The sequence below is a fragment of the Telmatherina bonti genome (genome assembly GCF_933228915.1).
Source record: "Telmatherina bonti genome assembly, chromosome: 18".
Lineage (NCBI taxonomy): Eukaryota > Metazoa > Chordata > Actinopteri > Atheriniformes > Telmatherinidae > Telmatherina > Telmatherina bonti.
In genome coordinates, this window is record NC_136616.1 from 8913753 (window position 1) to 8941382 (window position 27630).

Genomic DNA, 27630 nt, shown 5'->3' on the forward strand with positions numbered 1-27630 from the left:
ACTGAAGAGATGAAAGAAAGAGGATGTCTCTGAAATTGTGAGAACACACAAAATAATTACTTTAATTCCTTATTAAAGTAGTAAAAACAGTCCGGCCTTTTTAATTTGGCTGGGCCAGGGGAGAATCTAAGCCGCATGGGCTGTGACTGCATGCCCTCCTAGTTTCACAACAGCTGCAGAGAAAACATGGCAGAAAGAACGACATGGTCCAAATCACAGAAATTAAAGTCAAACTTTCTCTGTTATTGAGATTTAAATGTAGCACCAACATGGCTCCCTTCTCAACCAGTCAGTTTTTAAGTCACTCTTACAAAACCACAAACCACAATCAGCCAGTCCCAGATAAAGGGCTTGGATTAGGTCTGGTGTGAGGCCTCCTCCTCCTCTGTCTATACTGGAGACAATGGGACAGTGTGCAGTACACATGTCTCACAACAAAGCACAGAGCAGCCCTTTGAAGAACACAAGGCCACGTGGTCACGCTGGCCTTGCTGCAATCTATCACTTTGTCCCTCCATCTTTTCATCCGCAGAACTCCCACCGTCATCTTCTGCTATGTTTAGTGCAAACTCTGCACATCACTGGAGCTCTAACAACCAAGACTCCTTCAGCACTTCTGCACAACTCTGGAATGAATATTTAACAGGACCTTTCGTCCCCATGGCGGATGAAGCGATACAAATGTTAGACTTGTCGATGTTTGTTTAAAAACACAACGTGGCATTTGGGACTTTCTAATGTATGTCTGAGCAGTATATAAATGTTAATGAAAACATTACCAGTTGCCTACTGTAAATACCATTATAAAGACCAGAACAAACGTGCTGTAAAACAAAGTAAAATGTACAATGTAAACTAAAATAGACTGAGCCTCATTCTGCATGTCAATCCCTGCATAAAGCCGTGATTCTGTCCAATCACCACAACGCAACTCTGACAAATCACCACGCTCCTCCACGTCACCCAACAAATAATCCTCCGTTTGGATCCATAAAAGGATAAAGAAATACAAGGTGATTGGTTATATTTTGATTTTAAATTTTATTCATCTTCATGCCGCTTATCAGGGGTCGGGTCGCAGGGGCAGCAGTCTAAGCAGGGAAGCCCAGACTTCCCTCTCCTCAGCCACATTTGCCAACTCTGCGAGAGGATCCCGAGGCGTTCCCAGGCCGAGAGATCTAATCCCTTCAGCGTGTCCTGGGTCTTCCCCGGGGTCTCCTCCCAGAGGGACGTGCCTGGAAAACCTCACCAGGGAGGTCCAGGAGGCATCCTGACCAGATGCCCGAGCCACCTCAACTGGTTCCTCTCGATGCGGAGGAGCAGCGGCTCTACTCTGATCTCCTCCCGGATGACCGAGCTCCTCACCCTATCTCTAAGGGAGAGCCCGGCCACCCTGCGGAGGAAACAATTCAATTTTATTTAATTAACTAAATAAGATTAGATTAATTTCAAATTAATTTGAATCAATAATTAATGAATAAAGATTAGATCAAATTTCAGTGTCACATGCCAAAATGATATTTTGTATACTGAGACATATTTTTTCCATGTGAAATCTCTTCTCTGGTAAAATTCAGAGCTCCATCATGACTTCAGGACCTTACAGTCACATATTCTCATGCTAGAGCTTTTTGCTCTCACAATGCTGGCTTGCTTGTGGTCCTGAAAGAGGACAGGATGCAGAGTCATATATCATCAGACCCTTCTCCTAGCAACCAGCTCCCATCTCCCCAAGTTGAGGAGCCAGACACAGTCTCCACTTTTAAGATGAAAATAAAAATGTTCATGAAGGACTCGTTTGGTGATTTTTATTCCTGTTCTATCCTCTTTTGCACTTTCTGGTCCCTAAACAAGAGCACAGCTGAGAGTTTAGAGAAAGATTCCACCATGAGGTGGGAGGATAGACTTCAAATACAGACACACTGCTTTGAGTAAATGAGCATGGAAGAGGAGGAGGTCACGTGAACACACAGCTGCCAGAGAAGCTGTGACCACCTATCACTGCATTTTGGTGAAGACTGAATGAAGCTGGGAATAAACTTAGTCAGCTTAGAACAAATAAAACGCGAACAAAACCCCCAAACCTTTACGTGCTGATTACATCATCGTCACATATCTGAAAAGGATTCAGTCGTTCTATTCAAGCATTTGTTTAATTTTAGATTTTTTTGTCTGGAAATTCGTCTGTGAGATGAAGGTATTCAAAATATTAGAAACCACCTGAATAGAGCGAGGTCAAATTTTCTAAATCACTGAGCTAGTTTCTGGGTAAAAACGGCCACCTGGAGATTTTAAAGACATTTTGTTGAAGTGGACACTTGTGTGTTTGGTGTTTAAGATGCTGACAAGAGAGAGAAAGACCCAAACAAATGGGACAGGCTGGGAGATTTATGATAAAACTGCACAAATCAACTGCAAAAAGAACTTAACAGTTGTCCCATATTTTTACCAAACATCAGTGGTAATGTGCAGGTTTTAAGACTGCAGGTATTTTAATCCAGTGGAAACTAGCACGTAAAAACAGAGCCAGCATAGGCCAGCTGTTCTGCTAACAAATAGGCAGGAAGACAAACGCTCCTCCTTGGTGGAGGTATTAAGGGGAGAAATGCATATTTACATAAGGAAATAAATATTCTTTGCAAGAAATAATAAAGATTATTTGATCAAGCAGTATTTATTTGCATCTAAACAAAAATCTTTACAAGACATTTGTGTCATGGCTAAAACGATTAAATATTGTCTTTTGCAAGAAGACAGAAAGTTTGATGAGTCTTCTGTATGCAGTGAATAAAAGTCGCAGTGTTTGCAGTAAAAGTTAAACTGGTTCAGACTCTACCTGCTTAATTTACCTGATAGACAAGAAAAAAACATCAGAAAAGTCAAACAATAATCCTGATTTCCAGATGGGTCACAGAGAAACACATGATTACACGTCTGTTTACAACTTTTATCTTCAGTATTTTCTGTAACTGCATCTAATGAAATTAGAACAAACTATGTGTCCTTGTGACAGAAAAATTTCAAAAGACCTTCAGAGAGGTCTTTTGAAATTTGCGCAAAACAAAGATTACAGACAGTCCGGCAGCTTGAAGGCACAAATGAAGAGATGAGGGATGGTTCAACACCTCTGCTGAGGTCTGCACCACCCTGCTCAAATGTCATGAAAATGTGCTAAATGTGACATTTTTATTCTGGAAACATCTTTACAGCTCAATTTCTGCTCATTAAAACACCTATAGCACCAAACATCCTCACATATTGACCAAAGATAATATGACACAAGTTAAATAACAAAAATAAGAAGGTAACTTTTTATACTTCTTCGGCTTTGGATTTGTTTATTTATTTTAAAGTTAAAACAATATTCTGATCAAATTATGGGTTGTCTGACAACAATTCAAAACAAACCACGACCATCGTGTGTTCACAGCATTTTGCTTTACAGCACTGCGTCACAGGCCAGCAACTGGATATCAACACACCCTGTTGAATACGTGCCATGTCGGATTCAGAAAAGAAACCAAAGAGGATGTTGTTGGATGAAGCAAGAAAATAAAAAAGGAAAAAATGACAGAGAAAGAGATAAGACAGGAGTTAGGACTGACTTTTACTGACTGGAGAGGTCTCAGAGAAGAAACAGGATGCAAGATGGATGATCAAGTAGCCATCAATAAGGGGTTCCAAAGTGACAAAAAAAAAAATCGGCTAAAATTTAGTAGCCTTGCTTTAAATTTGACCTAAAAACATATTTTCACTATTTTATTGGTTCATTCCTCAATTTATACCAAGAAAAACATTGATCTGCATAGATACAATTATTAATGATACAATAACACTGATTGATCAAGCTAGTAATGACCTGTGTGATTCAATATGAAACGAGGTGATTGTGTAAAAAATCTATACTTTTTCATCTCATAAAGATAACTGGATCCTGATTAAAATCAGTCATTCATGGCAGAATTTTCTATATCAACAAACATCCCTGCTAGCTACAATCATGTGTTTTGTTTATGGATAAAGTTTTAAATAACTTAATTAACCCTTAGCCTTTAGCTTGTGTAAAAACTGTGAACAACATTACTGAAATGTTGATGTTGGGGTAATCTGACAGTTACAGACTAACCCTGACCCTGGGCATCTTGCCTCTCTGCAGCAGCTTCAGAGATCTCCACACAAACACACACACAGAAGCACACACACAAGAGCTCACCTCCAGACATCGCTGCCCTTGGAGAAGGTTGAGGACTTGATAACCTCAGGCGCCATCCAGGCGTAGGTGCCAGCCGTGCTCATCTTTGTGGTCTTGTGCCACTCTCTGGCCAGGCCGAAGTCAGTGATCTTCAGCGTCAGACCCTCCATGCATTCATTCTCTATGGGCTGAGCCAGGAGGACTACAGGGGGAGGAGAAAAGGGAAAGAGTCACCTGTCAGACTTGAAAACTGTGGTGTGCTGTAGGCGCATGTCAGCAGGATAATACACATGTCCATATACTCTATGAATGATGCAGACTTTGCCTTTTTTAGCTGGTAAGAGAGAAGAGACTGGGATTAGTCTTTGGCATACACATTCATACATTCTCAGTATCTTACACACTTCCTCTTCCTCTTGTGCAGACCAACTACGGCTATCCACATTTCTTTGCCACACAGTTCATATCTTCTGATTCAATATGGACACATTCCCCAGAGAATTTGCTCCATTCTGACATCACAGTACCTGACAAACGGAACTATCCTGTTACTTTTCAGCACGACGACACTCTGCCTGCTCCACGGCCCGAAGTTTGCCAAAAACGGAGCGACCAGACACTGATGTAGCCATAATCCAAACCTAGGACCGCTCCCATGAATGCACATCACCCAGACCAGCAGTACTGCTCCACTAATAAGCCTTCTGCACTTGATCTTGGACCATACTAAAGATCTCGATGAGCCTATGTAAACATATGTAGAAAAAAGCTCTCAGCAGCATATTCAGGCTGGAGCGGCTTGCTGCCTGAGATGAAGACACAAGGTTTTACACAAAGTAGGCTAAATGTCAGCAGTGTTTGTCAGATTTATATAAAAGTGTTTATTCTGGAAAACTTGAACGTTTGCTTCGCAGAGTTCTAAAGCACCACCAGACAATTCTCCGCACATGGTTACCCACAATTTTCCACGACTCCGATAAACACCAAACGAAAAGCAGTGTCCACCATACTGCCGCTTTCTTCTGCTTACAGTCCTGGGGACCAGAAGTTGGCACGGGGCCTCATCTCAACACAGAAATGTCACGTGGATGGAGCATAATGTAGCCTCAGTTTCCTGTTCTTTCCTGTGGTCTTCTGCTGCTGGAAACCCTCTGCTTCCAGGCTGGACGTGTTCAGAGATGATGTTCTGCAGATCTTGGCAGGAACCAGTGCTTACTGGATTTCCTGTTGTCTTTCCATCATCTCCAACCAGTCTGACCAGTCTCCTCTGACACCAAGCAGACATTCTGGTCCAGACAACTGCTGGATGTTTTCTCTTCTTCAGACCTTCTCTGGGAACTCTGGAAATGGTTCCAAGCATGGGTTAGGATTCAAAGTCCCCTTCCTCCCTGCTTTCCCTCCTGCTTTCCCTCCTTCCTTCCTTCTTTCCCTCCTTCCTTCCGTCCTTCCTTTTTTCCCTCCTTCCTTCCTTCCTTCTTTCCCTCCTTCCTTCCTTCTTTCCTTCTTTCCCTCCCTCCTTCCTTCCTTTTTTCCCTCCCTCCTTCCTTCCTTTTTTCCCTCCCTCCTTCCTTCCTTTTTCCCTCCTTCCTTCCTTCCTTCTTTCCATCCTTCCTCCCTGCCTTCCTTCCTTCCTTCCTTCTTTCCCTCCTTCCTTCTTTCCCTCCTTCCTTCCTGCCTTCTTTCCCTCCTTCCTTCTTTCTTTCTTTCTTTCCCTCCTTCCTTCCTGCCTTCTTTCCTTCCTTCCTGCCTTCTTTCCTTCCTGATACACAGTTTGACCTTCATTTAAGCAGGTGTACCTAATAAAGTGTGAAGTGAGTGTATTTACCATATACTGAACACAGCATGTTCATATTCTGTAGGATTTAAAATAGATTGACTTAAAAAAAAATAAAAAATAAAAAAAAGCTAATGATATTTTCCAGCTGCTGGCGATGACATGAAGGCAGCAACACACCCTTAACATGCAGTCATGGATCAAATGATTTAGATTGTTGTTATTGTTTTCTGTTTCTAATGAATTCTTTACAGGTGTGCGTCTCATGCCTGTGCAGTAAAAGCGTGAGGTGACGTCAGGTGTTGCTGCTACAAACGTTTATTCATTCTTAGTGTTTCTTCTTTTCCTTATGGGCATTTTTCCTTACCTTCCTTACTGGACATGTTTTTTTTTATTAGAGGAGATCTTTTAGCTGACTTTCTGTGGAAAAACAAATAAAGCACTTTCTAGATAAAAACAAACTCACTATGAAACCTCAAACTCTCCAAAAAGTGCTGTTTTTCCTTTTGTCCTCTTGCATGAGACGATTTAGAATTAGCTGGTGACAAACAGACTGACAGAGAGAGAATGTGATTATGTTTTGGAAACGTTGTGCAATATTGTGGGACTGGGAAAGACCCATGAAACGGGTTTCTGAGAGGACATCTGCTGCTGCCGAGTGACGCTGTGTCACATGTCTCACAGCCATGTCTCTTCCACCCTGCTGACAGACCGGGCATCGGGCACCGGCTGCCCGTCACAACTGGGAGGAGAAGCGGCACAGTCTGACGTTTCACAGGGAAGTGAAACTACTGGTGTTTTTAGTCACTTTCCAACTTTCTGAGCTTTTTTATCCTCTTCCTGCCTATTTCACTGAAATTTCGCCACTGTCTCTTTTCTTTGAGCAAATTATTATGAGTTTAATCTCTCATTTTACGTATAAGACCCCCCCCCCCAGTCCCTTTGTCTCTGTTGCTCTTGTTCAGACATCCTGTGCAGCGCCTCGTAGCCCAGAGGCAGTGCGTTTGACGTCACAAAGGAATGCATCACAAGAGGTTGTGTTGTTTGCCGTGTTTGTGAGAACACCGAGGGGGGATAGAGAACTTGCTTCTTTTATAATGTGTTCGGAGGAGAAAATAATTTGCCTGCTTCTGCTAAAATCGCAGCTACAAGGTGCAAAGATGGAAAACAAATTGAGGTTTTTCAGAACCAAACATTTACTTTAAATGAAGAAAAACTCGCATCACAAACATTTGCATTGACTTTTGCCTCAAAAGGAGGACATAAACAATAACATGGCAACTTTTGTCAGTGGCAAAACCAAAAAACATCCTTACAGTGATGGAGAGGGGAAATAAAATAGTGCCTGCTCATTTAACCTTTCTAAAGAAAATCAATTTGTGTCCGATGTACGTCTGAGTCATTGTTTCTGTCAATTCCACAGGCCCTGGGGGGAGTGGAAGTGGGAGCGGTGGTGTGATAGTATTTACTGCACCAGGCCCTTGTCCTGCACTCCGCTTCTTTTGTCCTCCTGCCGACCAGTGTCTGGTAAAAACAAGCCTCGGTCAGTCACCCCTGCTTCCACCGGGGCGCCCATTTGCTGCAGCGTGACCCCACTTCCAGGAAGTGACGTTGTTATCGACTGATTAGTGTTGCCTGCTTTTGCTGCTCAACTAGAGTGGAGCTATTTCAGGAAACAGGGGTTAAGAGGGGTCACTTGGGGCCAGACATCAGCAGAAACAAACAACAGGGAGTGTGGGTGCTCAAAATCTGACTGCACAAGTTTTGGGGATTTCCTAAGAATGCTGGGACATTTCAGCCATTTCTAAGGGTGACGACCTGGTTTTAGTGAGGTTTAGGTTGGTTTTAATGAGGTTTAGGTTGGTTTTAATGAGATTTAGGTTGGTTTTAATGAGATTTAGGCCTTGTGATGGTTTGGGATAAGATAGGGTTTAGGAAATGCATTTGCCTCAGTCGATCCAAACCAGACATGTGAGTGTGTGAATGTTGATTCTTATCATATGATTGAGTGAGACTGGGCACAGCTAAAAGTGGCAGCCTAAGCCTGGAAAGCTGACTTTCAGATAATGAAACACACACACACAAACACACAAAGCACTCATTCAATCTGAGTAAACAAAATAAAGATGCTAAACAAGAACAAACTCGCATTCTGTGTTCGGTCGCACACGAGTGGCAGAGTATGAAAAATCTCTGCAAACGCTCGTGGAGGAAAGAATGCGGCTGAAGGACATGCGTGGTCGCACACTCGGCTAACTGCACACACAAACAGAAGTGTAGGACAAAGCCTAGGGGTGCGTGGCTGAGGCATGGCAGCTGGAAAATACAAATCACACACTTGACTCTACATGTTAGAGGTAGAAACCTGTAAAATAAAAGACTAAACGACATGTTTGCTGGTTTGAGTACTTCAGAAACTCCTATCTGCTGGGAATCTGCTGTGTTATCCAGCTGTCATGACTAAAATGTAAGGTTGATGGAGAGGAGACTGGTCAGACTGGTTGGAGATGACAGAAAGACAACAGGAAGTCCAGTAAGCACTGGTTCCAGCCAAGATCTGCAGAACATCATCTCTGAACACACAACACGTCCAGCCTGGAAGCAGGTGTTCTCCAGCAGCAGAAGACCACAGCGGGTTCCCTCCTGTCAGTAAGAACAGGAAACTGAGGCTACAATTCACACAGACTCACCAGAACTGGACAACAGAAGATGGAGAAACGTTGCTGGTCTGATGAGTCTCCAGTTCAGCTCCACATTCACATGGTAGGATCAGAATCTGCTGGAAACATCATGACAACATGGATCCATCCTGCTGTCAGGATCTCACAAAGCTCACATCTTCTCCAACATGATGCCTTCACTGTCCTCCAACTTCCTCCAGTCACCAGATCTACATCCAACAGAGCAGCTTTAAATGTGCAGCCAACTAATCTGAGGAAGATTTCTACCACCTTCTTTATTCTAAGCCTCCAAGCGATTCCAACCAGGTGCAAGCTAGGAGGACCTGATAAAGTGCCAGTTAATGTGCATGCAGAGCCAGTTTAAGCTTCTAAAATAGACTATCTGACTGGACCAGAAACTTTGCATTCATCTCAGAGTGGCAATGATCTAAAAAATGCCCAAGAATGAGGAACTTGGGCATGTCAAATGTTGCATCATATTGTAGGCATGTGTGGCACTTGTCAAAATCAAGAGAGGATCCTTAACGTTGCGTTTCTAGGATACCATGCCATACAATCCTGCTAAATAACTGCTCTGATCTCTCAAGTATCTTTTGAAGGACTTGGTCTTTTTCTTAGTCTAATTTCTAGGATGCTTCTGAATATCCAGGTGCTGTCAGTGTGCCCACAATCCTTTATGCTTTCAGTGCCGGTGCAAATGGAAGATGGCTGAAGCTGGAGGAACATGCATAGAATTTTTTTCTTATTTTTTATTTTGTCATTTTTTTGTCATTTTTTGACTTTCAGCTGCAGAAGATGATGAATCTGCAGCAGATTTAGTGGACTATAAAACAAACTCAAATTATTTAGACTGAAGGCTAAAAAAGACAATTTAATTATGAAAATTTGCTGTTTCATGATAAATCAGAGGCTTCACAGCGTGGATATCCAGTTCCAGCCCTTCAGGGTCACTCCTGCAGGTGTCAGATGACCCTTGCTTCACCACACCTAGGACATTAACAGGCTTGTGCAGCACTGTTGTCGAGACCCTGTGTGTTTTGAATCAGGTGTGATGGAGCAGGGAAACAGCTAAACCTGCAGGAAATCCCTTAAACAGACCATTTATCAGGCAACTGACATTGGCAGATCCTACTCCCAGCTATCCCTGACCGGTCCCTGGGATCTTGCTGCGAACACCCTTTGGCTCAGCATCGCTGCTCAGAGAAATCAAGTTGGTTAAACAAATTAAAAGTCTTCATCTACTTGACTAATTATTAATAAAAAGCTGCGTGACATCCATGTCATCCACTGTAATTTGATGACTGTGTGCACGTGGCTCTGAATTCCTAAAGTTTGTCTGAAAGTTGCACAACTTGGTTCTTAAAGTGTTACTGGTGGAGAAATAGACTGGGATTCTATCCATCCTGTGAGATTATGAGCTGGGAGTGCAGAGGCATGCTGGGAATAAAGTCACACAAAATGTGCACGGAGCCAACTCAGATTTATTACAAAGGCCAGTAGGCACATGTATAACAGCTTCTGACAGTTTAATAACACACATATAAATAATAAATACACACCACTCATGCATAGAAATGTACTCACACTGATGGGGATGGATGTTGCCTACCTGTATGCTCACTCATGCTTGCAGCCGAGCACAGAAACAAACACACAAAATAATTCCAGCCGTCTCAGCACACACACACACACACACACACACACACACACACACACACACACACACACACACACCATTCTTCATCTATGTCCTGAGCAAAGACAGAGTGCATCCACAGTTCAGCTCTTGTTCAGTTGTCCCTCGCTTACCAACGCCATCACACTGACAGGGACCCCCGCATTACTCAGCAGCTGACTGGACAGTATGTGGCGACAAGCGATGGTCGAATTAACGACTGACCAACAGCAAGTTAGCTCTGTTGCTGACAACTTTAAAGAAAAGTTATGAAGAGTTGGCGGGAACTCTGGCAAAGGTGTTCATATCTTTAAATGATTTCTGGAAATGTTTAGACAGCCCCAGCTTTTAGAGTCCATGAAAACATTACACACACACACACACACACATATTAGGTGGGGTAACTTGATTAAAATATTGATCTACTTAATTACAGGTTTGTAATTAATAAATCTTGATGATACACATTGTAATCATATTCCAATATTTATCCCAAAAAGCGACATTTTTTAACTGAAATGGATTTTAGTGGACGACTGAATTAAACAATGGACACATACATTAATGCAGTAAACTCGGGCTCTTTTAATGTCTGGAAAATGCATTTAGTTTTAAATCGGTAAAAAAAGAAAAAGAAAATATTCCAGGTCCGGTTAAAGTGTCATTTTAACAAACTTTAAGGAACAGCTCCACAACATTTTACAGTAATTTTAACTTTTTAAATGTTGTCATCCACACGCTTCATTAGCAGACTTTAAAGTCTGACAAACCAAGGCAGGATCAATCCTTTCTGTGCAGTCTGCTGAGACTTTAAGTCTCTTTTAAAAACTCATCTTTTCACGACCTCTTCTAACTCCAGAGACCACCAGGCCTTTTTGGTCTTCATTGTCTATTTAACTGCTGTTTTATGCCATTAATGTTGATTTATTTTATTTACATGTGCAGCACTTTGGTTTCCTTGTGGTATGTGAAAGATCTCTATCAATAAGGTTTTCAGAGAGAGACAGAGACAGACAGACAGACTGTGAGGAAGCATAAGAATAAAGCAGTAATCACAAACAGAAAGCTACCATTCTCCAAGTGTAAATAGCTTCTATGATGACTGGATGGGTCCTGCCCTGACACACCATCTTCCTGACTGAGAGACGAAACCAACACTGAAGCCACGAAAACACTGTGACACATCTCCATGGCAACCAGTCTCTGTTTTGACATTGTTTGCTGCTCTGAAACAGGAGCATATCAGCCGCGAAGACGACTGTGACCAGCGGCGGTCTCGATAGAAGTTTGGTGTTGGGGCTGACTGAAGCGAGCAGCAGTCAGCAGAGAATCCCTGAGTCAGGGACTTTTTTTTCTTACACGGGGCCTTCCGCCGCGGGTTTTAATGTAAGCTTACCAGACTGATAAAGCATAAGCACAAATCCAGGGCAAATATGAACTGTTTACATTCCACAGATTCTTCACATCATTAAACAGCAGCCTTGGGTCTATTTGAATGTAATTCCAGCTGAGCAAACAAGCAGCCTAATGTGCTAAAAAACTACAGTCTCCTGGGATTAAGAAGAACGAAAGATACTGGGATTTAAAATAATGGAGGAAAATGTTGGGGAACTTGCATGAAAATCATGATTTAGGTAGAATCCACGTATGATCATCCAACAGAGGGGAGTGCAACCTCGTGAAATACTGTTTAAACTTCCAACAAAGTGAAAACTGTTGCATCTTTTTGATGAGTTTTCAATTTCTTCTCATCATTCTTCACACAGACTCTCTTCTTCAGCTTGGAGTTGTGTCATTGTAGCTTTCCCATGAAAATCAAGCACACAGATGCTTTGTTTCAAGTCAGGGGACATGCTTGACCAGACCACAGTTTTCACCATTCTTTTCCTCTTAGAAACGCTTGTGTAATTTTGGCAGCTTGCAGAGAATTGTCAACAGGCTGGAATATGTTTCTTACACCACGTTTGTCGAGACTGTGTTGTTATATCCACTTGTTCAAGCTATAAATGCCATTTTCCAAATATTTCATCTCATCTGAATAAAGAAAGAGCTCCCCATTTGCAAACGGCTTCTTTTAAACATTCTTAAGTCATTTTTTACCACCGTAAGATTTCTCATAGAAAATATCATTTCTAATTCCCATGCAAGTCTACAGTACCTGCAAGCCTGTTTTTCAGAACTGGGGTGTTCAACATCATGTGGATGAACACTTTAACTTTCACTGCAGGGGTTGAACTGCAAGCCTGGCTACAGCTCATTCTTCACAGAAACATACGTTTATTGACAACAATATGTCAAAAAAGGTAAAAAGAAAAAAAAAAGATTAGATTTCTTCATACATATATATACATATATATATATATATATATACATATATATATATATATATACATATATATACATTATGTATATATATATATATATATATATATATATATATATATATATATATATATATATATATATATATGTAGAAAAGTTGGTTTCAGAACAGAGATGTACCAAGTCCCACATGGAAGAGTAAGTGGCTTTAAATACAGCAGCAGCCTCTGGTTACAGCTATGAACAGATTTGAGGAGTTTGCAGACCTTATGCCTTCTTTAAAATCTCCTGTTTGGGAGCACCTCAGCTTCCCTGTGATGTATGTGTATAAACAAAGACAAGTGGACCAGGCGAATGCACACACTGCTGGTAACTGCAGCTTTTGGCACTTCCCCGTAGGCTTTCCTTTAAACCGCTGGAGGTTGCTGCTTGGATGATTCTCATTTGATGGACGTCAAACAGGCCTAATTACAGATGTTGGAAATCAGAAAATCCCCTCAAGCTGTTGAGAGGCCTTAAAGTGGTGCTCCTCTGCTGTAAAGTGAACCTAGTGGCTTCTGGAAACAGAAATGGTGGGAAAAAAAAGACCAAACAGGAACTGGAAAACCATCAACTGGAGGAAAAGCTTGTGAAGGTTCAATGCCCTGCTCAAGGGCACCTCAGAGATTGCGGCTGGTGCTGAACATGGGCAGTGATAGAGGCTGTTACTGCACTAAAGTCAGCGCTCTGACTCTTCACTCTGCACCTCACTTAATTATCTTTTCTCTGTGTAATTCAGCGCTGGTGCTACATTGCTGTCTCTCCCCGCATTTTTCTCTAAATGCTATCATTCCTCACCCTGTCCAATTTCTGTTGAAGCTGAACTGATAAAATTTAAGAGGATGATTCAGGCTGGAAACTTCTACAGCTATTACTTTTAGTAAATAGTAAAAGTAAATAAAAAAGAACAAAATATATATTGTCCATGACACAGATTATTACATAAAAACCCAAGTTATCCATTTTTTTTTAAATGTCCAAAAATGCTTCAAGTAAAGTCTGTTCTCTCTCCACCCTCCTGGTTTTCACCCCTCCCTGCGTTGCACCCGTAGGCGATGGGAGAATTCAGTCGGGGTGGGGGCTTTCCCCAGGAAGAACAGGAGCTTTGTCCCCTGAGGGACGAAGGCCATAGGCTGACAGACAGTCTTGCAACCTCTGACCAGGCAGTCAGCGAACGAGAAGGAGGGACAGAAGGACAAGGCGTAGTGCAGAAGTTGTCAACTCATGGCGAAACTCGCGCTGGAGTTTCGTCTTAGTTCAAGGCCACGCAGAAAATGCTTCATTCCCTGCTGACCTAAAGCAGCTACTGCTAGAATAATCCCTTACAATGACGAGCAATGTTCGACATGGTCACTTCAGGTAAATAATCTTGGAATTTCATTGCACAAACCAACAGCTGGATGTTTTCTATATGTCTGCACATTTTCTGTCCGAGCCACTGCATCCCATTAAGCAGGAGAAGGCTACAAGATCATTTTCAGGTTGCCATTTCCTCCGTTTGTAATGTAGCTCAGAAAGAGTGGTTCACAGAGGTCAAGTCGATGTCTGGAAAGGCAAAAAAAAAATGTATTGTAGGATTATTGGAAAGTGAAAAAAAAAAACCTCTGTTTGGATGAAAAAGGTCTTGATTGACTCAAGCGGCGTTCATAGAGCCACTCTGTAGCCAAACCTGCACAGGTATGAGTGGAATGGAGGAGTTGTCAGTGGAAAAACACGCTCTTTTCTGTCCCAACACCAGCTCTAAAAATCCAGCATTGTTTTTTTTTTTTCTTTTTTTTTTTTTTTTAGTACTTTTGCTATTGTTACTAGCTGCTATATTCACGAAACGGCTGTTTCATGTATGATACTGAATGATATGTAATATCATTCAGTATTTCCAAAGAGAAGATGCTTCTATCAAGCATTGTCAGGCACATAATGTGCAAGCTAATCATCATGCAACCAAATCACATTCACAACAGACTATTCTGTTTCCAGGCATCCATGTTAGCAGTACTGGGCAGGTTATAAATGATTCCCTATGCAAAGCATCTCAATCAAGGTGAAAAACTGTTAGCTCCAGAAAGCAGTAACTTATTAACAGGCCACCAGAGCGCCCGTGTTGAAGTTTAACCTTCATTAGAGCCACTTCCTTAGAAACATAGTAGAAGGGGTCATCACTGTGCTGATCTCAGAAGCTCTCAGCAGCAGCAGAGGTGTCGTCCTCACGCCGTGGCTGCTGGATCAAACAGCAGCCACGGCGTATGCTGTAGCGTGGAGTGGTTGTATCTTTATAAATCCCCTTTGTTAAATGCACAATGATCGTTAAACTGTGGAGGATGAAAAATGCTAATAAATAAATCTGTCAATAAATCATGCAAAAATTTAAGTTTAAATTTTTTATTATTTGACGAGCATTTATATCATTTAAAAGTTTTCAATTATGTTAATTTACCTTGAGATAAATAAACATATTTTTTTACACCATTTTATTTTATTTAATTTCTGCATATTTATTCCTTTTCTACCTTTTTTCAGTCGTGTTTATGTCTTTATAGTTTCCTAGTCACATTTTTTCCAGTAGATGTCCTGACAATGATCTATTTCTGTATTTGATTTCTATATTTATTTATGTCCCAAAAGTTTTTCTTTTTTTCTTTTCATCTCACATTTTGTGTTTTCTTTTGTATCATTTAGACATTTTCGGTTATTGTTCCACAAATTAGGCATTTATCCATTTATTTAATATTATAATTAATTTATTGGCACCTTAAACTACCTTAGCATCATTTTTTGGCATATTATTACGTTCATTGTGGCATTTTTATATTTCTGTATGTATTTTCAATTTGGCACTTTAAATACTTCACATGACCAACCAGTAACACTCACTTTGGACACCTTTAAGGACTTTTGTAAGTCAAAAAGTGCTGCCCAAAACCTAAATATCTGACAAAATGGTTTCCAAGTATATACTTGGAAATATTTGTGAAATGTAATTCATTCAGCCATTTTCATCAAAAAGCTATCAAACAAAAACTTTATGAAAAATTAAAGAGAGTCTGGTGCTTCTAGTCAGATATACTAAATGTGACGCATTAACCCAATAAAACTAAACCTGCAATCACAACCAAGGCATCAAATTATAAATTCATTTTAAGGAGCCACAGCAATATTTGTTCTTTTCCAATTAAGTCTGATTATCTGACAACGAGTTACAGGAAAGCTGAACAAAAATTAAAAGCAATAATTGATGTGCAAATATGAAAATTTAGCCTTTCAGGGATCTCCAAATGCGGTCTTTGAAGCTTGTTCCTTCCTCCACGAGAAGCAAGAACTTTTTTCTTGTTCTCAAGGCCCTGAGAAGAAAATGACGTCATTTTGTTCTCGCGGATGCATTTGAAGACAGTTCTCGACACCCCGGGCTGGCAGAATATTTTTCTTGTGGGGCTCCGAGAAGTATTGTGTGATTGGTTGGACATTGGAGGTAGGCGTGGTTAACACGGAGAAAGAATGAAGCAGAGTTGCTGCTTCCATATTTTTGCTGTTGCAGGTAAAACGGATTGCTTTCATAAAACAGCAGATTGAGGTGGTGAGAAAGTACGAACATTTTTACAAGTGGCATTAAAACACTCGGACCCAGCCGCGTGCACGACCCGCCCTGCCGCGTGCACGACCCGCCCAGCCACGGACAAATTTGCTCGTTAAATATGAAACTAGAAAAGCTCTCGGAGAGCAAAGCCTCCGCCAAGCACAATGTTAAAGAATCCTTTTAAAAAATTCCTGGATCCAAACGGTGATCCTGATCACCACCAGAATTTAATCAGTCCTTCATTTCCACATTTCCAACAACTCTTGAAATTCTTATAAAAATCCATTGGCAACCTTTTAAGTTATCTTGAGCACAAAGACGGAAAAACCGGGTTCATTCCACATAAAGCAGACATCGCCCCCCGCAGTGATCCCTCCCCGCTGCAGACGTGCTTCTCCTGGAGGATGGATGGACCTGAGGAAAAAAGTTTTTCTTGTTCTTGCGGCCTTAAGAACAAGAACTCAGTTCTTGCTTTTCGTGGAGGATGGAACAAGCTTGAGAGCCGGTGTCCTGATGTTTCCCGACTGCAGCCAACTGCTTCACATGAAACTGATCTCCAAGCTCTGTTTATAATCCATTCATTTCAATTTCAGTATTTTCCAGATCCTAAGGCGCACTTATAATCCTTAAATTCCCTCATAAACCCACAGTGTGCCTTATGATCCTGTCTGCTTTATTTAATGTGGTGCACAGCGCTCAAAAAAAAACTGTCAAAATATTTTTGTATGACTTTGGGAAGCTACGAAGCTACACCACCTCGGGGCATTACAGCTGCTAGGAGCCTTGCGGAGTAATACGTGCTGTGCTTCGGCTTCTACATACCGCTACCAGTTTGCTATGTGGGACCACGAAATAGGCATATTAAACAACTTGGCATCACCGGTAGAGTTTTAATGCGTAACGCAGAGTATAGAACACCACGACGTGCAGCGGCGTTCATGCACAGTTTTAATAGTAATTAAACCCACTCATACCACTTACCACAATGGCATTTATAACCCAGTGTACCTTATATATCAAAATAAAAGTTAAGCTCATTAATATCTTATAATCCAGTGTGTTTTTTGGTCCAAAAAACATGGTAGAGGAGTTGCTGCAGGGACATTTCTAATACTTGCAGGATGTATCAGCCCTCAAGGACCGGATTTGGAGAACCCTGGGCATTAAAATTAGGAAATTTTAGTTAGAAGCTGTTTTGTTTGTTTCTTTTTTTAATAACTGTGCTTATATGATGTGGCAATATGCACACAAAAAACACATGTACACGGTAGGGCTGGGCAATTAATCGGATTTTAAGCTCAATTACGATCTGAGTTTTCATCATATAAATAAAAGGTGCAATTTTTTTTGTCTTTCCAGTTTATTCTTGTGGTGTCTTCATTTGAAAATCGAGCATCACTGGCACACTAAATCTAGCAACTTTTACTGGAGTTAATGGAGAGTTTTCTGAGGTTTTAGTGACTGACTTGAAGGCACATATTGTTCTGTAGTTACTGTAATGGACGAGCAGCGGGAGCCTCTCCTTGTCCTAAAACCAGCTGCAGGTGCAATGAAGAATAATAGCAGTAGGTTGTGGAAGTTCGCTACAACACGTTTTATATTTATCCATTCAGTTTACATCAGTATTTGCACTTTATCAATACAAAGCTTCATGTTATTTGTTTGTTTTTAATTTATGGAATCCTAGAGACATTGTTTAAAAGTCACTGTTTAATGTTAAATAAATTCATGTTGTTAAAGATAATGGAGAACTGTGTTAAATAATCGAGATCTCAATTTCAGTCAAAATAATTGTGATCATAATTTTTGCCATAATCGAGCAGCCCTAGTACACAGCAGTTTATACGGCCATGGTGTACATGTGCAGCAGCTGTGTGGAGACTCCTCAGTAGCCTACAAGACGCTGATCAGAATGATAAAAGCACAGAGAATCACTAGAATAATACAGTACTTCACTGCCTCTTTGAGTAATAGATTTATTCTTTTTAATATAAGTTTGCTTTTTATGACTGAAATGGTTCTTGTCAAAGACTGAAGATGTTGAAGCAGATCATTTAAAAGCCAGACAGTGCCATCATTATCGAGTTTGGTCTCTTTTCGTTCAGTGGAGAAGAAAATTAAGCCGGCTGTCAGATTTACAGCCGGCTCGATGTCCAGTCATCCATCTATCTGTTTGGCTTATGAAGGCAACAGGCTAAGGAGTGACACTGGGGATCCTGAGGTGTTCCTAGACCAGAAAAGGTATATTATCCCTCCAGTGTGTCCCAGGATTTCCCTGGAGTCTCATCTCAACTGGCTGAAAGATAAATAAATAAAAATCTAAAGGGAGGCGTCCAAATCAGATAGCCAAAACCACCTCATGTGACTCTTCAGGAAACTCATTTCTATTGCCAAGAAATGCTCTTTACCCAAATCTCCCTGATTGCAGATGGCGGCCGGACCAGCAAATGGGAACCACCACCCATGACCCCCGATGTCTAGACTCAAGAAAGTTCCAACCTTTCTGGATCACTTCTGATCCGGAGAATGAGAATTATGGCCTCAGATTTAGAGGAGCTGATTTTCATCCAGCGGCTAAACAAGTAAATCCACATAAAAAGATGAAAAGATGAAATCCTCAAGATAGAGTTCATGACCAGAACCCAAAAATGGGACTCAAAACAGACAACCATCAGTGTCCAAACAGCAAAAATGGAAGTTTGCGTTGCTTAATGGTGCATCTTCAAAAAAGAAAAAGCCTAAATATTTGTAATGTTTCAGTGGTAAACTGAGCCAACAGCCCACATGGAGCTGAAAGATCCATGTAGGAACTAAAATACGCTGTCAGCTAAGTGAGAAGAAAAGCAGAAAAATCATTTGACAACTCGAGTTTCATTTTAAAGTGTAATTTTAAAAAAGAGTCAGTTTTGGTTGGATTAGCTTAGCAGGCTAATGTAAACTACATTTCCCAGGTGAGATCCCTTTTAAAAGGTTTTGTAACACATGAATTTACTAGTTTACTTATAAATTTATCTTTTAGTCTAAAAAGGTTTCATGTTGTCGACTTTTTCAGGCTGGACTGCTGGAGTCAGAACTCAACACGACGACATTAATCTTCACGCATTGTGCAGGAATTCTGCAATCTGCTTTGCTGGTGGACTTCTGCATGTTCTACTTTCTACTTTTTTATTATTATAGCAGCTTTGATTCAACGATGAGTAAAATTTCAGCTTATCATTTTTAGATATTAAGATAAATTGATTCTTGTGTGCTGTTTTTGTGATATAGTTGTTTTGCGTTGTGATTTAGTGGCTTTGTTTTTATAGTGCGATGGTGTTAACATTATTATCAATTGTCTGTTTTTTTTTACAGCTTAACTAACTCATTTTCAGATTGATCAATAATTGTTTCTCTCAATTTTCTGTTTGGTTTTTTTTTTTGTATGTGTGTAAAGTAACACGCATGCACACACACACACACACACACACCCTGGCAGACAAGTTTAATCATCAGCAGGTGAGACACTGTGTGAGTGTGTCAGCAAATCTTCCTAAGCATTAACGGTTGCTGTGCACATGAGCATGAGTGTGTTGCTACCACTTGCTCCCCCACCGGTCATCTGTGGTGTTTGTGCATTAAAACAACTCAGGTTTGTAAAAGAGTTACAAACCTCAAGTTTTATTCTGGTAATATTACCAAAACCAGGTAAATATATCACAAATGTGCCATTTTCACCACAATGACCACCAAGTTTAAGATAACAGGTACACTTCTGATAACGTTCCCACACTGGCAAGACAAATCTACTCCGGTTATTTTAACCCATTAGCGCCCAGATTTATTTACAATTACTGGCATATAAAAACAAAATTAATACAGTAAAACAAAAATTCTATTTCAGTGTTACTATTCTTGGATCTGTTACTCCATTACAGATATACACTATCAGTCAAAGGTTTTTCATTTTCCCACTGGATTTAATGGAAAAGTGTCCTAATTTTTGACTGGCAGAGCATAGACATATTTTTTAGTTAAATACATTTTAATGTGATGGGACGGAATGCTGTTGTCTATGTTTGATATTATGCTGCTCTTCATTAAGATGGAAACTAGCCATTGGCTACAACTCTGCGCGTTTACATTGTCTATGAATATGCCTGGTCCCTATTATTAATAAGTCAACTGAAATTTAAATGAAAAGACTGGAACAAATCAAGATTCAATAAAGTTTTGATTTAAATAAAAAAAATTAATGAAAGTAAATAATAAACCACATAAAAACGTATCATAGTGTAAATGAAAAAGGTTCTTAACCGATAATGTGGGGTAGTCAATCATATGCAGACTAAACTGTCACAACTGGACTGCGGATGTGATCCTCCATCCTGCTTTTACCAGTGACCTGGCCAACTCTAACCAAACACACCTGTATTTGTATACCTGTCTCAGAGCAACAGGCCACTTATCACAGCCCGACCATCACCTCTAAAAGCTCCCGACAGCACAAAGGCCACCATTCGCAAGGCATCGAAAAATTACACAATTAGAATAAACTAACAGTGTGACTTAATGTTGGCGACTCCTTTTCAATTCATATTCGCAATCAGTGACTCAGTACGCAGTCCGCAGCAGCCGCATGTGGAGTGGCATGACGTGTGTGGGAAAACACAGCGGTGTCGTACAAATACCTCAAACCTCCTTAAACATCTGACAGTCGACCATAACACAGAATAGGATGAGGAAGAGGAGACATGGGGTGCTGCAAAGGTGATACAGACATCCCTTTTTATATGCTGCAAGCAGGTACTGTTGTGTACTGTTGTGTACTGTCAGGTACTGTTGTGTACTGTCAGGTACTGTCAGGTACTGTCTAATATTAGGAACAGAGAGAAAAAATGTGGAGCTGTGGAGCAGTGATGCTCAGTGATTTTCATCTGTCTGATATGTTCAGGTTTAGTTTAGTTGTTTAGTTCCGTACATTATTAAATATAGTTGTTAAATAAGGAAATAATAAATATCTGCGTACGTTCAGCTTGGAGGGATGTGTGTCAGCTCAAACCTCATTTCAGTAGGCCTAGGTTCAGTGTGTAAGGATGCTTGCAGAGGCTGGGTCTCTGTATATTCAGTATACAGAGACCCAGAATATTCAGTAAAACAGCCATTGTGTGTTTTAAAAAAAATAAAAAATAGGCCTGGAAAATATTTCATTAACATTTAACATCTTGTAACATTAACTCAACATCTTAATATTTTTGTGTTGACAAACACGTAATTATTGTGGCATTAATATATTTATGATGCATTTTAATGGTAATTTTATTTTAAGTTACAAAATAATCTATGAAAATATAATTATTAATTCCTTTCCCTTTACGTCAGATGCTTTGAAAGTGGTTTTCCCTTCATTAAGTTTTCATACAAAGTATCCGCATCGGATCAGTATCGCTGATATTGGCTTGACTTTACTTGCTATTGGATTTAAAATAAATCTGTAGAATCGCATGTCACTACAGACACCGTAATGTCACGTCTTCCTCTGCGCATGTGGGTCACAGCAGGCCTGTAGGCAGGTCATACTGGCATATGTGGGCAGTTGCATTACATTATAATGCAAACAATGTGGAAAAAAACTGATGAGCAAAAAAGAAATCACACCGCAGCGTCAAAGAAGTAAAAGCTTGTGTTTAATTGCACTTTAATTGTCATATTTGCTGCATTTTGCACTTAAAAATGTGTATTGATCTCAGAAAACTTCCATTAATTCACATCAGCCTCACTGAGTTATTTATCCAAATGACTCTTTAGGTTGAAGGGTATGCTTCATTATATCATTTATGTTTTTCCATCATAATTTTTTTCTCCCAAAACACAGCCCATGCATACCATCCTGTGAGAACATCCCATCCTTAATGCATGCAGTACGTCACACATAACTGAGCTGAGTGTTATTCCAGCAGACACCATGAATTCAGCAAACATTTACAACTTTGTACTGACTTTGAGGGTGTTGATGTTATTTTATTCAGCCTGACAACTAGCTATGGCTGTTGTAAATTCATTCTTATAAAGGTTAAAAACAATACGCAAGTGGTTTAACAAGCTAAACAGGAATAAACTGGCGACGTTCTGTTTTAATGTCTACGTAATGTAGAAATGTATTCTCAGGAAAGATAGCGCAGAGAGAAAATGGGGTTTTGATATTTGAGTGAAATCTGATGGAAGCTGTTCAGCTGTCTCATATTAATCTGGCTCCTGAACTGAATCTAATCCTCGTCGCATCGTGATTCTAATACAGACTGATATCAAAACATTGAACTGACTGTCAAAGGTCAAATTTGTTTAAGTGTTTACCAAGTAAATGTGTAACTTGTAAATTACACTCTCAGCTCCTGTTAATCTAAAATCCACACAGATGTACCCTGAAAGTCTTCACCTTTAAAAAAAAAAAAAATAAATTGACGATGTCCCCCAACAGAAACCGTGTCAAAGAATGGCCGTTTTTGAGCCATCTCTTCAACCATCTGTAGAAACTTCACCAGATTTTATCCATGCAGAGGAAATGTTCATTTACTGCACAATGATTTGACAGAAGTTTAAAGCTGCAGCTGCATCAGTCCAGAGATACTCATAATCATCTGTTCAAACATGGCATTTTATCCTTTTTATCATTAATGCCCCTCCAGGAATGCCAATTATCTCACAAGTTTTCTTTATATGACTCCAAAAGTATTCAATAAACCTTGTGGTTGCAGAGATAGACTATTCGTTGTGGGAGGTGCAGTTTTCTGAGGCCCAGAATTTAAAGGGTTAACAACTTAATTCAATCAATAAAATGCTGTTTTAAATACTTTTAAATGCTTTTACAGTTTAGAAATAATGTCAAACATGGTTTATTAGGAGACAATGAAGGCTTATAAAAGAAAATTTAGAGCTACCTTTCACTATATTTTCACTTCACCAAGATGGCATCCTCTCTCTCTTCAGCCAAGACGCAATGAATCGGTTTACGCTCGGTTTACGCGTGACAGAAACACGACAGCCAATCAGATCTTCTTGCACCTTAACCCCTCATCCCCTTCACTGCATCATGTCAAACATTAAAACAAAAACGCGGGCATGCGTTTGGACCTTATCAGGTTTCAGATCTCGCTTCCTTCACTAAATTTATCTGCACAATTGAGAAAAGAACTAAAATATTTAAATAGTCCTTATCATCCCAGCAGTAAGAGTGTAGAAGAGGGCAGTTCAGCACACACACGCAGCAAACATGACACACTCAGCCACCTAGCATTTACACACATACAGGATGTTTGGCAGTGTGGGGCAGTAGGGGCCCTGAATGAAAACATGCTGGTGGGGAGATGTATCAGATGTTTGTCCACTCGCGGTAGAAAAAAAAAGGCTTGTTGATCCAAGATCTAACTGTGGCTTCTTCCTGAGAAAACAGGCCCAAGTTCCAGCCCGCCAGCTCTAAGTAAAGCCTCTGCAGTTTTCTGTTGGCCGCTAGGCCTGCTGCTCATTTTAGCTCCGAAGGAATAAAACAGGCAGGTGGGACCGGATTAAAATCATGACTTTTCCAGCCACAACCAGATGTCTGTCCTTCCTGGTGGTGCTGGAAGCCTTTTGTTCCTCCTATAAGAGCGATTTTATTCTCCACCGTTATCAACTGCAACCAGCGTGGTTTACCAGTGGCTGGACATGCCTTTGTCGTCAGCTGGCGGGATTTTTATTCCATCTGATTTCTCGTTTCAAGCCTGTTCTTTAAACTGAAGGAGTCACAGTTCTGAATAAAATTAAATTTAATTAAATTTAATTAAATTTAAAAAATTAAAAAATAAAATAAAAATTAATTCAACATAAACTGAGCAAATAAAAAAAAAATAAAAAAATAAAAAAAAAAGAGTACTAAAATTAAATAATAAAAACAAAAATAAAATTCAACTGCATTAAAATTAAATAAACTTAAGCAAAATAAAGACAAAATTAAATGGAATAAATTAAATAACACAAGTAAAATAAAACTAAAATGAAAGCTCAAAACGCAACAGCTAATTAAATAACAATCAAATAAAGAAAAATAAAAATAATTAAATTTAGAAAAAAATAGGATAAAAAATAAAAATAAAAATCACCAAACATCCTTTTCTGCAGTCAACATAAAAACACCAGTTGTGACTTAATTTGACGAATTTACAGAGCATCTAAATACCGTAAAAGTAATGGACTATGTGAAGCAAAGACAGCAGCACACAGTCACTGTAGGTTTAAACGCGATGAATGAAAGAACTCATGGTTTCTTCCCAAACTGCCCTGAAGCCTCACAGAGATAAATATGACAAACTAAAACGTGCATCAGCTGAAAAAAAAGAACAAGTGGGCGTTAAAATTCCCTCTCATCCCCACCGCACACAGACAGGACCCAGGATGCTTCTGCACTCAGTGTCATCGGCGTTACGACCTCAGACTTCCACCCAAACACCCCACAATGCACTTTCTTCCATGCTGCTGTTTAATCAGCATCTTCTGCTGCTCATTAGCTTCAGCAGCATCTCGGCTGTTGCTTACAAGCCCTGAAGGGATGAAGATCGTCCACTACCATCCATCACTGTGACAGTTTCCCTTTCCATCGAACTTCATTTTCTTCACCTGCAACTTTAGTTAAACTGATATAAGACCATCACTCCTCAGCTTGTGTCCACGATGATATTTCTTATAAGCGGCTGCAGTTGGGAAATAGAGTCCTCTCTGACACAGAGCGCAGCCGCAACATAGCACCTCCAGAAAGAAGAACTTGCCACATTATTCTGAGGAACTGACACCATATTCTGAGGTTCATCTTTAAGACTGAAGTACATTTTGTACATTTACATTAACCACCTAAAAAAAGCTTATTTTATCTTCTTTTAAAGTCTTTACAGATCCTTTCCAAGCCTCCCTCCTTTCCACCACCGCAACAGGATATTGCGCAGTCACACAACAGGGTTATGGCTGTTTCGGGAAGACATGTACAGGCAGGCTGAGGACAAAGATTCAGAGAAGAATTAAAAAACAAGAGGCAGGAGGGGGCTGAAGAGTGATACAATCTCCCGGTGCACAGAGACAGGGATTGTGTTTGCCTTTGGCCAGCCTCGTATACAAACACTATATTAACATAACTCCTCTTTCTTTCTTAGAGGAGATGCTTCTTACGTCTGGGAAAGAACCGTCCACGAGGGGACACGACTACTCCACCATCAACAAACAAGACAAAAACATGATAGAAAAGTTATTCTCAGTCTGTCTTGTTTTACAAACAAACCTTGAATCAAGGGGAGTTAACTGTCTAGCGCTGATAGCCAAGGCCATACTCTCACTCGCACTGCCCTGCTGTTTTTCTGCCATCAATCATTCCCAGTTAAACATAATCTTTCTAAGCTTTCGTGTACTTTGGTGATGGGGATCAGCAGCAATGGAGAGCGAGATTTTCTGTGCCGCTGACAGATAAACCCGCAGAGCTGATGGGAATAATATGCCGCATCATGGGAATGATAAACAGAGAGAGGAGGCTGACAGAAAAGCTTCATCAGCACATCTCTGTGCAGTGTCGCTTTAATGACAAGGTCCAATGCATACGTGTCACTGATGCCAAGAGAAAAAAAACCTCCCCCCTGCCCTCAGTCGACATCAAAGTCCGACTTCACGCAAAGATGGAAAGCTTCGTCGGGAATTTCTGACCTTTGACGGCACTTGTTCCGAAAGCCGTCCTGTATAGCCCTTTAACTATAACCTCAGCTTTCCATGGCTGCCATAAAGATAGGTTATCATGAAGTTTTTTTGTTTTTAAAGGCGATGCTTCGTCCTGATCTTAGATTACAGACCTAGATAAGGTTATAAAAGGTCATCTTCAGGTTTGAGAAACTTACTGTTGTTGGATTTGAGATCCCGATGGATAACGGGGACGATAGCCTCGTTGTGCAGGTACAACATCCCCTTTGCTATCTGCACAGCCCAGTTGACCAAGACGTGCGGCGGGATGCGACGTCCCGCCAGCGCCCGGCTCAGCGGCCCACCTGACGCGTACTCCATGATGAGGCAAAGGTTGGGCTCCTGCAGGCAGACCCCCTTCAGGGCGATGATGTTTGGGTGGGTTAGCATGGCAAACAAGCGGGCCTCCTGCCTCACATTCTGTGCAGTCACACTGATGTCCTCGTCCGGGTCTTGCCGGGCCGCCTTCACCGCTACAAGCCCGCCTCGCCATGTACCGCGATACACTTTCCCAAAGCCCCCAACTCCGATCACCTCCTCCAAGCTCAGTTCGCGGAAATCCACCTCTTCAGGTTCAAATTCTCCCACCACGTCCGGGCCCAGCTTACCAACCACTCCGGTGCCAGGAAGCTTGGTGTATCCGCTCAGCTTGAAGGAGCCGTAGTTGGACGGGAAGATGCCCACCTTGTTGTTAACCTTACCTGCCCACCAGCCCTCGTCCCCTGATATCTCAGAGTCCTGAGAGAGGACCTCCACCAGGTCACCTTTACGCAAGGTGAGCTCATCTTTACAGGATGCCTCGTAGTCAAACAAGGCCGTCCACATAGGGTTCGTGAAGTTCCCTTTTTGGGACTGTTCCAGGTTTTTCCAGTTCGATAGTGGGCCACGACTGAATATGTTCTTCAGCGGCTCCATGGAGCCTGAAGCAAAAGTTTTGACTGGATCTGACTTTGACCCCCAGGGGTATGAAAATAAAGTACAAAGGAGTACTTTATTGCACCTCGCTCCCTTTCCTCTCTTTCTTGTTGGCTCATCAGGGACCAATGAAATGTGTTCAAAAGCTGGAGTGGGCAGCAAGAGGACTCAAAGACAACTGAAAATCAATTGTCTTTCATCGGTCTTGACATTAAACTCAAAGCTCTCCATTTCAGGGATGAATTGTAGTCTCAGAAAGAGGACAGAGAGACGGTGTGTGGTTTTCCAACACACACTTAGAGCTCAGTATCATTTCCCCGGCCTGGTTTGACTCTTGAATCACCACATTAAGGCCAAAACTTCCACCTGTTGAGCTCTGAGTCTATATGCTGAATTTGGCCAAAAAGCTCCCCGGAAGACACTTCTAAAAATAGCTTTTGCGATCCATAATCAACGTTTCCACGACACTAAAGTGTCCATTTGGAGTTTTTAAGTATTTTTAGCCATTGAGTGCAGTGGCTACCACAAGCAGGAAGCGCAGAGAGGCGGAGAAGAATGGCAGGAAAGGAGCATTCAGTCCAGACAAGCAGTGTTTTACGGCAGCTCACAGCGCTGACCACTTCATGCTACTAAACCCCAGTCACAAACAACTGCGCCTGAACGCAACATTGCGGTGCTCCTCCGGAAAATCCCGCATCCCGCGGTGTTGGAGTATCCATGCTGGCGGGGTTATGCGAG

At 40.9% G+C, this 27630-nt stretch overlaps 1 protein-coding gene across 1 annotated transcript in view; it reads right to left on the reverse strand.

Annotated features, from left to right (window-relative positions):
- LOC306768842 (mitogen-activated protein kinase kinase kinase 11) overlaps positions 1 to 27350 on the reverse strand; it is a gene marked incomplete at its 3' end in the record, with an annotated part of 44737 nt that extends 17387 nt beyond the window's left edge. The window contains exons 1-2 of the mRNA XM_079257300.1: positions 26136 to 27350; positions 4214 to 4394 (exon numbers count right to left, since the gene is read on the reverse strand). Coding sequence (XP_079113426.1) covers positions 4214 to 4394; positions 26136 to 26892 — 938 coding nt within the window. The 5' untranslated portion in view covers positions 26893 to 27350. The remainder of the gene's footprint in view (positions 1 to 4213; positions 4395 to 26135) is intronic.
- Between the last annotated feature and the right edge of the window lie 280 nt (positions 27351 to 27630).